Source organism: Eptatretus burgeri, chromosome 14, assembly GCF_056783735.1.
Source record: "Eptatretus burgeri isolate ZD-2024b chromosome 14, Ebu_testis_v1, whole genome shotgun sequence".
Taxonomy (NCBI): Eukaryota; Metazoa; Chordata; class Myxini; order Myxiniformes; family Myxinidae; genus Eptatretus; species Eptatretus burgeri.
Window position 1 is genome coordinate 21,844,833 of NC_140974.1, and position 13,529 is coordinate 21,858,361.

At 41.2% G+C, this 13,529-nt stretch overlaps 1 protein-coding gene across 1 annotated transcript in view; it reads left to right on the forward strand.

The window, feature by feature from the left end:
- The window catches only part of LOC147012769 (choline transporter-like protein 4), a 58,302-nt gene that overhangs the window by 12,815 nt on the left and 31,958 nt on the right, over nucleotides 1-13,529 (forward strand). Inside the window, exons 4-6 of the mRNA XM_085853947.1 lie at nucleotides 256-334; nucleotides 5,574-5,658; nucleotides 13,167-13,286. Of these exons, the coding sequence (XP_085710073.1) occupies nucleotides 256-334; nucleotides 5,574-5,658; nucleotides 13,167-13,286 (284 nt within the window). The remainder of the gene's footprint in view (nucleotides 1-255; nucleotides 335-5,573; nucleotides 5,659-13,166; nucleotides 13,287-13,529) is intronic.

Genomic DNA, 13,529 nt, shown 5'->3' on the forward strand with positions numbered 1-13,529 from the left:
TACAGTCTTTAGAAACGTAATTTTAAATGTCGATGAGAATAGACATATTAAATGAAGGAAAAAATATTTTGGACAGCAGACAGTTGTTGCAGTTGGTCTGCATTCCCTTTGTCTGCATGGTTGTACAATTGATACTGAGTGAAATTAATAAAAATGGATGAATATTAAGAAAGAAATTAATAGATATAAAACTGGAAAATACTGTATTACGAAATTGGAGATTTTTTTGCTCTTTCCTTTTAATGTGATGGGCAGCTTGGATACACGGAGACCCCAAGAAGGTGATTTATCCCACCGAATCAGATGGAAACTTATGTGGTTTTGGGAATTACAGGTAAAAGTTATCTTTGTTGTTGTTTTTGTTGTCTTTCCCTCAATCCCTGTGAACTCACCTTACTACATGTCAGGATAAGTTTTATATTACATCAGATTTGGTGCTTACATCATGATGAAACCTCGGTCAGGTATAATGTGGAGTCAAGATAACTCAGTCCAAATCCTGCTCTAGTATTTGTCTCCATTTCGGTGTTTTGTGCTCTATTCTTGTCTGTCTTCAAAATATTGGCCTGCACTATGTTACACTTTTTATGCATTGGCAGAAGAGCTTGGTGTGCGTGAACGATCACCTCTGAGCTGTCTGGCCTGGGTTTGAATCTCGGCCCAGCTATAAACTGTCATCCTGGTGTTCATTCATAGGCAGGGCGAGGCATCAATGTGTGTGCCGTCTCTCGGATGGACGTTAATTCAGAAGAACCGTCTGCCAACACTGGTCATCGGTGGACGTTTAAAATCATGTGTATTTTGCGAAGAGTAGGCAAATTGTCTCCAGCACTATGAAGACATTGCAAATTCCCATCACCTTCTGTCGAACGTCAGGGATGGCCAGCCGGTTCGTGAAAGTGTTGGGCCAAAACCGTTCCCCAGCTGACGGCACAAGATGGGAATGATTGAGGCTGTTATCGAAATGGTTTTTGTAGTTGGGTGTACATGAACCTTACTATCTCTACTGCATAGTGCACAAAATACACAGATGTATACTTGATCTCTTTAGAATTAACAAAGTCAACAGCTATGGTGGGGAAGTGTGCAAGTTCAGCATTTTATTCTGAAGTATTGGACGTGTTCATCAATTGAGAAATGCTTTTTTTTATTTTAAAGGTTTTAAAAGAAAAAAATATGAAGAACTTTGTGACAAAACTGAACTCACAATCATTAACCTAAAGACCAAAGTACAGGGTCTTTGAAAGACATGAAAAGCTTCTTAAAACAGTCAGCTGGACCTTAACTCTTCGACAAATATCCATGGCCAGACAAGAAGCTCCTTATATTATACTACTACTATAAGAGCAACAGCATCAGAAAGAACAAATTCAACCTGTTGGGTTTATGGCTATGCTTGTATAACATGGAAAGGTGAATAACACGAAGTGTACTTTGAGCAACATGGTGCTTCATTTGCATAAGGCACACGACATAAATGATGTCAGACGATCCTCTTTTAGAGTCTCGCAGGTTCCCAATGTATGTAAATATGAATATAGCAGTCATAAGGCTTCAAAAATTTTGAGAGAATATTTCAAGTTTGATGTAGACTTCTTTTTATTCCCAAATGTCAAAAAAGACAAACAGGTTTTTTTTTTTTTTGCATACATCATCGAGGATTGTGGAAGAACTAGTATTAGTACACTGAATTAATCAGAATGTAACATGACAAAAGGAATAAGATATATATATATATATATATATATATATATATATATATATATATATATATATGTATATAGACACAAATTTTATTCCAAGTAAATTGATTATTGGCTTTCTAACCATTGGGAATTCATCATTAGCTTTCCAACGGTACCGTTTTTATTACTCTACGACAGCAGGAACTGCTATCTGTCTCCTTTTAGTAATTGTAACACCCATTTCCCTTTGAAGTGAAAAAAAAAACATGTCAATACCCACTCTGACAGTGGTCAGTTGTTAAAGCACTTTCGCCATTCTCCGTGTTCAGGTCAAAATCTCAAGTCATCTCCCTATTCTTGCCAGGGTTCGAGTGGGGGGGGGGGATTATTTTCGACCCAGGACCTGACCCTGGGTACCCTGTATATTCACATGCCTCAGATATGTCTTTCCCATCAGTTTTCAGAAGCACTTCATACAGATTCAGTCCATTCACTTGTAGCGATCTGTCAGAGGTTTGTGTGGCACACATCCATCCACTCAGGCCTTATTCCAACCCACATGGTCGGGAGTTTGTACCACGAACTGCTTCCCGTTCGCGAGATGAGAAAGTTCTCCAAGCCTTTGGTTGCTCAAAGACACAGCCCTTTCTCTCACGTATTTTTCACTTATTTTAGAGCTTAGTGAGCCTTTTTAGGAAACAATCCTTATCCCAGACACGTGATATACTTTCTTTTGCTCCGCACACAAAAGTTTCCTGGGGTTTCTGCGCTCGTTGGGGTTGATTACATCATTTTGAAAGTCACGTATTGTCTTATTTTATACAATAGGATTATGGTCCCAAAATACTATTACCATCAGATTTTTGCGCTGTGAGTGAACCTTGAGAATGTTTTGGGGTGGTCAACATTAAGAATGTCTCCACTTACCATTGACTCATTTTTATTCTGGTGTGTAACAATGGACACAGGTTTCCTCACAACTTAATGTTCTTAATTAAATTGTTTCCCTGGCTCTGATAGCATTCCATGAACTGCTGAGATGGCTACACGAGTTCTCTTTTGATGAAATTATAAGTCCTTCATGGTACCCACCTCGTACTCACCTTATTGAGTTTCAAGTGAGATTGAACGATTGCTTCCACAGTTCCAATGCTGACCTCCAATCATTCTGCAATTTCACTACTTTCAAATTCACATAACCTGCTGGCACTCACATTTAAGCTCTCTGGCCTGGGTATGAATCCCAACGAAGCTACATACTGTCACCTTGGTGTTTCGTAGGCAGGGTGAGATATCAATGAGCGTGTCATCCCTCAGAAGGAGCTTTTAAGCCAGAGGACCCTTCCGCTAGCACTGGTCGTGGTTGCATTTTAAAGCTCGCTCGGTATCTTTTGGGAAGAGGAGGTGAGTTTTATAGGCATGCTGAGCATTTTTCAAATTCCTGCCCAAATCACCTTCATGAGAGATTTGGGATGCAATTACATTACCCAGCCAACCCCACAAGAAGGTGGACATAATTACCCCTGCCACCGTAGGTGAAGGAGGTTATGTTTTCACCTCATTCTGTCTGTTTGTGTCTATGATATCTCAAAAAGTTGTTGATGGATCCGGATGAAATTTTGTGGGCAGGTTCAGTGTGTGACACAGGCAGACTGATTAGATTTTGGTGAAGATCTGGATCCGGATCCAGATCTGATCATATTTTAAGTGATTCTTCACTGTTGAAAGATAGTGCTAAACCGATATATATAGCACGATATCTCAAAAAGTTGTGGACAGATTCGTACGAAACTTGGTGGACAGGTTGGGTGTGTCATAAGGATCTGGATATGAGATGACGTGAGAATATCTCACCATTGAGAGAAAGGGCCAAAAACGATATCGTACTGTATAGCACGATATTTCAAAAATGTATTGGGCCCGATATGTTCTCGTGGATCAGGCATTACGTGGCGGAGGTTTGCGCTCTACCGAGTGCCCTTCTAGTTGTCGCAGTTTCAAAGAAGGATACGATACATACATACATACATACAGTACATACTCCATATATAGTTCTAAAGCAGCTTACTTACAGTGTGCTGGTAGAATAGCAGGCTCAGACTTGGCGATCACCCCATCATCCATTCCCTTGTATGTCATGTTTGAGTACATTTCAACATGGCAATTCAAAATTCCTATCATATTTGAATCCACTGCATGTTTCAGCCCTATCTCACGATTGAATTGCCAATAATCTTCATGCCATATAAGGGCTGTGTTAATTGTTCCTGGTCTGACAAAGAAGGAAAAAAAAAAATAGAAGTTCTATCGAAAGGTTGAAAAATACACATCTACGTTTGTCGAAGTATTTAATTATATTTCGACACCAAAAAAAAATCGGAAATTAAAAGCTTCAGTTCGTTTTGTTTAATGGACATTTTTATTTCTTGCCAATAAATTTTCCTATGCTTCCCATCTGTGGTTTGATTTCCTGCTTCCAACTTCTTTTCTACGGTGACACGCGAGTCCCAGAGAAGAGCTATCAATATGTTACGTGAAATATATCGACCTTCAGAGACATTTGCATTTGTTGTCCAACAGTGTAGAGGTTGTCCACTTACCTCTAAGGCTGTCTTGTGTGGGTTTGATTACCGATCAGTCTATAAACTGTCTGATTGGTAGTCCGCAAGCAGGGTGTTGCATCACCGAGTGTGCAGTCACTCAGGTGAACGTTAAGCCGGATATCCTCTCTAATAGTATTATCTGTTGGACGTCAAAGATACCACGGCGCTTTTTTTTTAAAATAATAGGCGAGTTATCGACGGCACCCTGAACAAATAGCAAATTATTATACAAATCACCTTCAGATGATCGGTAGGCCTGGCCAGCCATTTCCTCAAAGACTTGGGCCAAACATTTTCCCTACAGCCGACTCCAAGATAAGGTGGGAATCATTATGGATGTTAAAGAATTCATAGCATGGAGACACTGTTGCATTTCTTAAACAAGAAACAATATCTTTGGTTTCTCATGTACTTTTCATATTGTAATTGTCCAGCTTTGTTGGTTTTTAAGTCTGTGCTTGAGATGACATCATAACCTCCAAACATGATTATTTTAATATTTTAACATTAACAGGGAATTGGATTTACCTGTACTGTATTGTATATTTGTTTGTTCATACAATACCCTTCAAAAAACGAAAAATATAACTGAACTAAATATAGCACTATGCAGCAAAATTTTGCATGTTACTAAAGAGTACCCCAAGTTTGGTTTCTGTCGGGGTAGCATATCTGAAGGAGAGGATTCACGGTTGGGGTAAGATCCCAATTCTCTCTTTCCAAATGTGTATCACAAAGTATCCCCTAAAGGTAGCAGGTTTTCCAAATCGTCTTCTTAAAAAGAGAAACTTTAGACCTCTTAACAATATGCATTCTGGTGATGTTGAAATCTGAGCGAGAATAATTCTAAATTTTCAAAATGTTTCATTTTATTCATTTTAAGCAGACGTTCAAATCGAAGAATCCAACACTGAGCTTTTCAGCAAACATGAAGTGATTTTCGCTCCCGTCACACATATATAAGCAGCAAGGATGGTTGATAAAGGTGATGTCAGCTGGCTTCCAAGCAGATGGAAGATGACCTCGGGCAAATAATAGAATGAATAGAGTGGAATGTTGGGGAAGTACAACATGTTGTCTTTTGATTAAATCCGTCAGCAAAGTGATGGGTAAAAATGCCTAGTCTCAAATGTATTTTAAACTATTGTGTTCTGATCAAGTAAGGGATGTTTGAAGAATTTTGTTCTCGTCCCTCATTCAGCCAGCAATAAAATGGCAAGATAATCACATCATTAAAGTGTGGAATGCGAGGTCGCAATGTCATGTCTACCTCCCTGTTCCTCAGTGACCGTCCTTACCTGTACTACACCAACATGATGAAGTGTGTGGGGACAGTGCTCCTTGTTGGTATGCAATGCCCAACGAGACAGGTGTGTTCCCCCCCCCTCCCCTCTCCCCCCATCTCCAAAGCTCATCTGTTAATGCATGATGGTCACTTTCCCAATTGAATCATCACCGAACTTCTGAGATTTTCATGTATTTCCTTGAGCATTCATGATATTAACATTGTGAATATACGGTAGTTTTTTATATACAAAGGTTTAACCTCATCGAGAAGATAAATGACAAAGGTCAGGAGGTTCACAAACTATCAAAGGATATATGAAGGGAGGGGTGGGGAGGGTGGACACATACAAGGAGAAAAGGAGGAACAACACAAAAACAAGAAACGATAGTCAAGAGGGAACACAATGGAAAAGACTCGATGTGTGGAGAAAAGATGGTGGATGTGCGTGCATGAGCGCATTTGAAAGACAATTAAGTGAGGAGGAAAAGACAATGTATACAGGGAGACGATTCCACATTCGGGTTTAACATTGGGACAAATGATCGAAGCAGGTGGGCAAGTAGTCTGAACTATGACAAATCAAATTGCTTTATGCAAATATACAAAGCACAGTGTGCGATGACTGTGCAGTGTAATCATATTATAATTGCTTGCGTGTTTGTGTTTGACTTCTGAACCGCTCAACAAAATGAGTATAAAACTGCTGGTTTTACTCGGGGTGTACATGGGAACGTTATATGTGGTAAAGCCAAATAGTCGAGGGATTTCCCCGAGTCTCTCTCTTTAAATGTGTAACATGTAGCACCACCTGGTGGAAGTGGAGTACAACAAATCATAATAAAATAAGCAAATTCTAGGAGAATTAATCCATCCGTTCCCTACAAGGAATAGCACTTGGGTCCCTTCTGAACGCCCGGTCCGGAGGCCATCAGCCACAGACGACTCCACGGTCCAGCGGGTTGCTAAACGACCACAAACCTCAATTAACCTCGTCAACTCCGAACAGGGTTATCCGTTGAACTCAGTTTACCTGAGGAGGTGATTAAATTAACCAAGTTTCGTGCCCTCAGCGCACACTCCGGTTACTGCCGAGCGATGCAGTGAGTGTATGCTGGCTAACAAGAGCAAATCACATGGGGTACAACTTCCCATCGAACTGTACCTATGCACTGTACCAGACCAATGGAGGAAAGGGACAACCGTGACAGATTTGAAAGAACAACCAACAATCTATTTATTTACATTCACAGAATGGTGAAAAGCACATTATTTACAGGACTTTATTCACAAAAGCAAGCAATCATTAATGCGAGTAGTTCCAGGCAAAAGGCACAGAAGAGTAGACTTAATCTTAACCTATTCTTAGACAATCTTACAGTATTTACACAAAAGACATATGGCCATCATTAAATCCAGGAGAAAGAGACAAGAAGAGCTAGGAGAATAGAAAAGTACAGAGAATGGGGTCGACTCCTTTCCCCACCTCACATAGCCCAATGGGGCTGTGCCTGTCCAAATATGCTGGTGGGGGTGGGGATGGGGAAAGATAGAGAAGATGGACACTGGAGTGGTTAAGTGGTGTGATGGGATGCGCAGCCACATCTCTGAGGAATCCAGCAGGAGTAGGCAAGTCCTCTCCGGCATCCCAGATTTGCCAACGGCACGCCACTCCATTTATGCTGTGTATCTGGGCCAAACAGCTCCATACAAACCAAGCTGCATTCTGACCAAGCTGCTGTGTTTCCGCTCCCTCCTTGCTCTTCTCCGCACTATGAACTCCTTCCTTCTCTCTTCTGCACTCTGCACTCCTCTCTGCTCCTCAGAGGATAAGCTTTGAGGCCACTCCCCCATCCACTCTCTGGGCTTTCTTCTCCTCTCCTCCGCACTCTGCGTTCCTTCCTATCTGCTCCTTTCTGGACAAGCTTTGAGGACAAGGACAAGCTCTGAGCCCCTTTCTCCTCACAGGACATCACTTTCTCTGTCTCATCTGGTGCGAGCCTCTTTCTCATTGGTGCTCATCTCATTGGGGGGGGGGGGCAGTTAAGGGTGGTCCATGATGCAGCTTGTTGAAAATTAGAAAATCCCACATCATTCTGTGCTGACAGCCATGAGTGCCTCCACCCCTTCTTTTACACGCCCAAGGAAGCGATGAATTTCCCACTCCCTCCCTCACATACAAATGTTTGGTCTACTGTGTGCACTGTATTGTGTATACTCGACACACTGCAATCCATCACACATGGGAAAAGCGCCACACCACACTTCGTACTCGAGAAGCATTGTCCCACATGGTGAACGTGGACATTCAGTAAAGGAAGAATTGAGGAAGTACAAGGAAGGTTGAATGCAGGAAAGTAATTTGGTGCTGGGCCAGAGGATTAATTTTTTACAGTGAGCGATGGTGGTTGGCAGTAAATAATAAAAGAATGAGTTCATATGAGTGGTAAGGAAGAAAGACTTACCAAAGGGCAAGAATAAACCAGCGGGGTTGAAAGAAAGACCAAGGCAATGAAAGAGGGGTTGTTGAATTGGGGTTTGGTGAAGGGGATTTTCGGCAGGCACACAGATAAGAGTTTCGGCAGGGGCTGCTTGCAGGCAATGTTGATCTCTACAAAGCATTCGATTCAGTGAATCGGGATGCCCTCTGCAGGATTCTTGGTCTTTGTGGGGTACCACCAAAACTGATCGATCTGATGTCTGAACCATACTCTGGAACTGAGAATGCTGTGAGATGTGGTGATACCATCACCAAATTATTTCCAATTGTTACTGAAGTTCGTCAAGGGTGTGTTCTGGACCCCACACTTTTCAGCACTTGTATGGACTGGATTCTGGGGAAGATTTCAGAGAGATCAAGCTGCGGTGCATCATTTGGGAATGTGAAGACCTCTGACCTTGACTTCGCAGATGATGCAGTCCTCTTTGCAGAGACTCTGGATATCCTTTTGGATGCCCTTGAGGTGCTGATTGAGGAGTTAGAGCTGCTGGGTTTATGGGTTTCCTGGTTCAAAACTAAGATCCAGGCTTTCAATGACATTTTGGATGCTACTATCTTGTCTGTACCTGTTTGAGGTGAGGATGTTGAGGTCACAGAGAGATTCACTTCCCATTGCAGTGATATTCATGTCTCTGCTGGCTGTGAGCCAGAGGTCAATAGACATCTGGGTCGTGCCTGGGGAGTATTGGATTCACTGGTTCATGGGTTGTGGCGCTATTGGTAACTGTGCAGGTAACTGTTGGTAAAAGTCCGAGTCTTCAGGTCCTTGGTGCTTGCAGTCTTGCTCTACGGATATGAGACTTGGAATCTGACAAGGGTTCTAAGACAGAAACTTGATTCCTTTGGTACCAGGTCTCTTCGGAGAATCCTTGACTTTCACTGGTCAGACTTTGTGTCCAACGAGCAGTTGCTGAGAGAGGCTCAAATGAGATTTGTTTCCTGCATTGTCCGTATCAGCTGCGGCTGTATGGACATGTGGCTCATTTTCCTGATGCTGATCCTGCTCACCAGATTCTCCCAGTAAGGGAGCCTCGTTAGTGGAGGAGGCCAACGGGCTGACCACTTGCCTTGTTGTTGCAGCAGGTTGATCAGCATCTCAAGGAGATTAAGATGGGTCAGACATCTGCCTGGGAGATGGCCAGATGGATGCCCCTGGAGTACCGATGTAAAGTGGACGCAGCGATGCGCTGCTCCAGTGCATGCTCCTATACCTGACCTGAAGGGAATTATCAGTGGATTGCGAATGGTAGAGGGGGGATTGTTGGTATATGGGGTATTGAAAGGAGCAGAGGGGGAGTGAGGAAGACACACTGGGGATACACAAACTAACCTCAATGCATGCTGCCCCCAAACCCTTAGACAAGGGGCAAAGGTGTACCGACACAAAGACTAATGGTTTCGATTGTTTCTTGGATTCCCCTATTTCGTATTAAAAATGGCAAACTGTGTTGAAAATGCTTTGTTCGGACACGGGTGTAATTTGTGGGGTTTTTTTTGTGAGGTCAAATGGTTCATGATTGTATTTCCACTTTGGTATTATTTAAATGTGTGTGGGTAATCAATTAAATGAGGGGGGGGGAAACACGAATTTAATAATATAACACCTTCAACTCTAAATCTAAACAAGAAAAAGGGCAATTAGAGATTGCAGACCCTTGCCAGGACTGCATTTGTGTGGTGTTTGTGTTATGTAATTAATAATAAACATAATGAGGACTGACACTTTATAACTGCTGGCAGTGATGACCGGGTACGAAGACATCCCACTTTGATGCAACCCCGCTTTGATCAGACACCAGACCCTGACCCATGAGGTTTAAAAAAAATTATTATTCAATTGAATTTAGAATGGGATTAAAATAAATTCATTTCAAATCAAATGAAATACCAACTAGGTATGTACAGTCCTGCATTGGAGTAATCAGAAGGAACCTAAACAAGCAAAAAGCAAAGATGAAATCATCAGGAGGATCCTGGGTAGGATTCACATTTCAGCTGCTACTCCTCGAAGCTCAAACCCATCCAGATACAGCCAAGTGAGCCTCATCTATCTACAATTCCAGCAATCTCTGTGTGTCTCTCTGTCTATCTGTCTCTCTCTGTCTGCCTGCGACCGCTGTTTCTCGACAACCACTCATCCGATCTAATTGAAACTTGACAGGTATATTGCTGGGGACCTGAGGATGTGCCTTTTCAAGGTTTAATATTAATCGGACAAGTGCTTCCCAAGTTATGGCCATTTATTTACCAAACCAATGACAGGACACGGTGCTATGACGTCATGATTGACGTCAGAATTCTTCTTCTTTTTTTTTTCTTTTTTTTTGCACGTACGGCCACACACGTACGGGCAGGCACGTATGGGCACGCACGTACAGGCATGCACGTACAGGCCCACACTAGTTCAAAAAAAAAGTCACAACAAACAAAAACTAGAATGCGCATACCTTCGCCTCCACTACTTTTTTGTTCTTGGCATGAGAGTGGGGGGAACAGAACAGTGAACATTTTGGTGTTGGTTTCATGCAAATCGGTTTTGATTTGACCGTGTTATGACAAAAACCGCATATTTTGAAAGGTCATGACCCCACTGACCTTTGACCCCCAACCGCTAACAAGGGTAATGACGTAATTGTGTCCTTTCACCCATCACAAGATTGGGCAATGAATTCTGAACATTTTGGCATCGGTTGCATGCCAATTAGATCAAAATTGACCGCGCTATGGTAAAAATACGAATTTGACCTTTCTGTGACCTTGACCTTTGACCCGATCACTCCCAAAATATAATCAAATGTTCCTTGGATAATAACCCATCATCCCACCAAGTTTCAAGCGATTTGGTTTAATACTTTCTGAGTTATGCGAATAACACACACACACACACACACACACACACACACACACACACACACACACACACACACACACACACACACACACACACACACACACACACACACACACACACACACACACACACACACACACACACACACACACATTCACAAATAAATAAATACACAGCGACCAATACATAACCTTTCGCAGAATGCGAAGGTAATAATCCATATCAAAAAATTAAATAATTCTGGCTGTCAGACCATGCATTGATCAAGTTGAAATTTAAAACATGTATTCCTCTTCACGACGATCATAAAACTGAAGTTTCACATCGATTGATTGAGCGGTTCCAGAGAAAACATTATTTAATACTTTCTTCAATCCAACATGTCTGCCAAACCATGTGACCTATCAATTATTCCTTAAACTTGTACACCCATGGCTTCAGGAACATTTGTGTGAAATTTTCCATTGATTTGTCCAGCCGTTCCAAAATGTACTCATCATGTTCATGTCCTCCGGTGAGTGTTGTAGATGTATTTATCAATAATAACAAATGCCAACCAAAGTTGAGTGTTGCGGACAGCATATGTGGCCTTTTTGGGGTTATCTGGGTGACGTCCATGACAAAATATATTTTTTACAATAAATTTATTCCTGTTTATTAAATTTCTCAATGAGAAATATATATATATATATATATATATATATATATATATATATATATATAAACAGGAATAAATTTTTGCATGGGGCTCATGTGAAAATATTCTGACTCAACCCAGGACTCAAACCCAAGAACTGCATCATGAGCACAGCAACAGCCCACTGAGCCATGGAGTCTTTGGGATAGTCTCAGAAATTTCTCATACTAACACTGCAGGCTTTATAATGGCCAATGGCTTACGTGCTTGCATCGTAGATGCTGAATGTTTGCATATGTATTACAGGTGAATGTATTTCTCATTGAGAAATTTAATAAACAGGAATAAATTTATTGTAAAAAATATATTTTGTCATGGACGTCACCTAGATAACCCCCAAAAGGCCACATATGCTGTCCGCAACACTCAACTTTGGTTGGCATTTGTTATTATTGATAAATACATCTACAACACTCACCGGTGGACATGAACATGATGAGTAAATTTTGGAAGTAGAGTTTCTACTTTGCAGTGGACATCCACGGTGAACCAACACCAAGATCATTTCTGGATAAATTTTGGGTTGGTCTGTTTCATGTTCCTATTTAGCTCGTCATGCTTATTCTAGTCCCATATAGATTTTTCAGAGCTATCCCGTAATGCCGTGCATGCCACCATATTAGTCGTATTCACTTCCTTGGCACCAATAGCATCAATTGCTCTACAATATAACATGTCTATCTCATTATTGTGACACTGCAATGGAAGGTTACGCTAATTATTTGGCCTTGATAGGTCTTGTTTACCTTTTCTCACTTGTTTAGCTTGCAAACCAATATAGCGCACAGGCACTGCATCATGGGTACTGAAACCCCTCTATACCATGTGTATTTGTCCATGCATTGTCCACACATGTCCTTGTGATCCATGCTAAAGTACACTGATTTTTGTTAATGTCTTTGTCCTACTTGTGTTTTATGCAGAAGTTCCACTCTGAGCCTGAGATAAATTTTGCAACATTACTTTCCATCATAATCTCAGTTTAAATGTTGAGATTCCAACCATTTTTCCCGTACACTATGAGTGTTACATATCTTCAAGAGCCCATATATTGATTGGATAAATATCGGGAGGATAAATATCGGGAGGGGGAGGTGTGAAATTTGAGGAATGTGAAATTGAGAAATTAAAATTTGGAAAAGGAAAAGGGAGAATGATTCAAGAGATAAAGGAGGAATGAATGGAGAGAGAAGAGTAAGGAGATTTGGAAGACACAGGTGTAAGGGGAGGGAATATAAAGGATATATTCAGAAGCAAAGGAGTGAAGGTGGGGTCAGAGTGCTGAGGAGGTCAGAATTCCACCTGTATTTACACAAATAATAAATGCAGTCTTCCAAGAATACTTTTATATATGTCATCACCATAACAACACCAGGCTATTGCCATGATCCTCACTAATTCGATGCTAGACAAATTATTTGATGATAATAAAGATATGCATTATGTATAAAATGGAGTTACAACATAATGAAACATGTACAGGTCAATGGAAAATATTCCCATCCCTCTTCCTTTCTGCTTCTTTTCCAAACATACTTCCTTAAGATTTGTGTAGCAAACTGTCCAACGACGGCTTGGGTGGCAGATGTGACGAAAAGAAAAGCAGTTGATGTCTACAAGGAAGAGTTTTGCCAAAAAGGCTTCAACCTCTCACAAACTGAACTGGTAAGTGCCTCATTTGATTCGCTTCTCAGCTGTGTGACATTGTTTTGGGTAAGACTTTGTTTTATCATCCATTTGTTGGAAAAGTATTCATCACATTTGATATTTCTGAAATGATCTCGTTGGCTGTGTTGATAAAGATAAACTCTTCTTTGACTCTCTGTGCTAGATATGCTCTGGTATAATCGGCAACCATAACCAAGGCGCCAACTCATAATTAACAGCCAGGTAGCAGGTCATAATTAT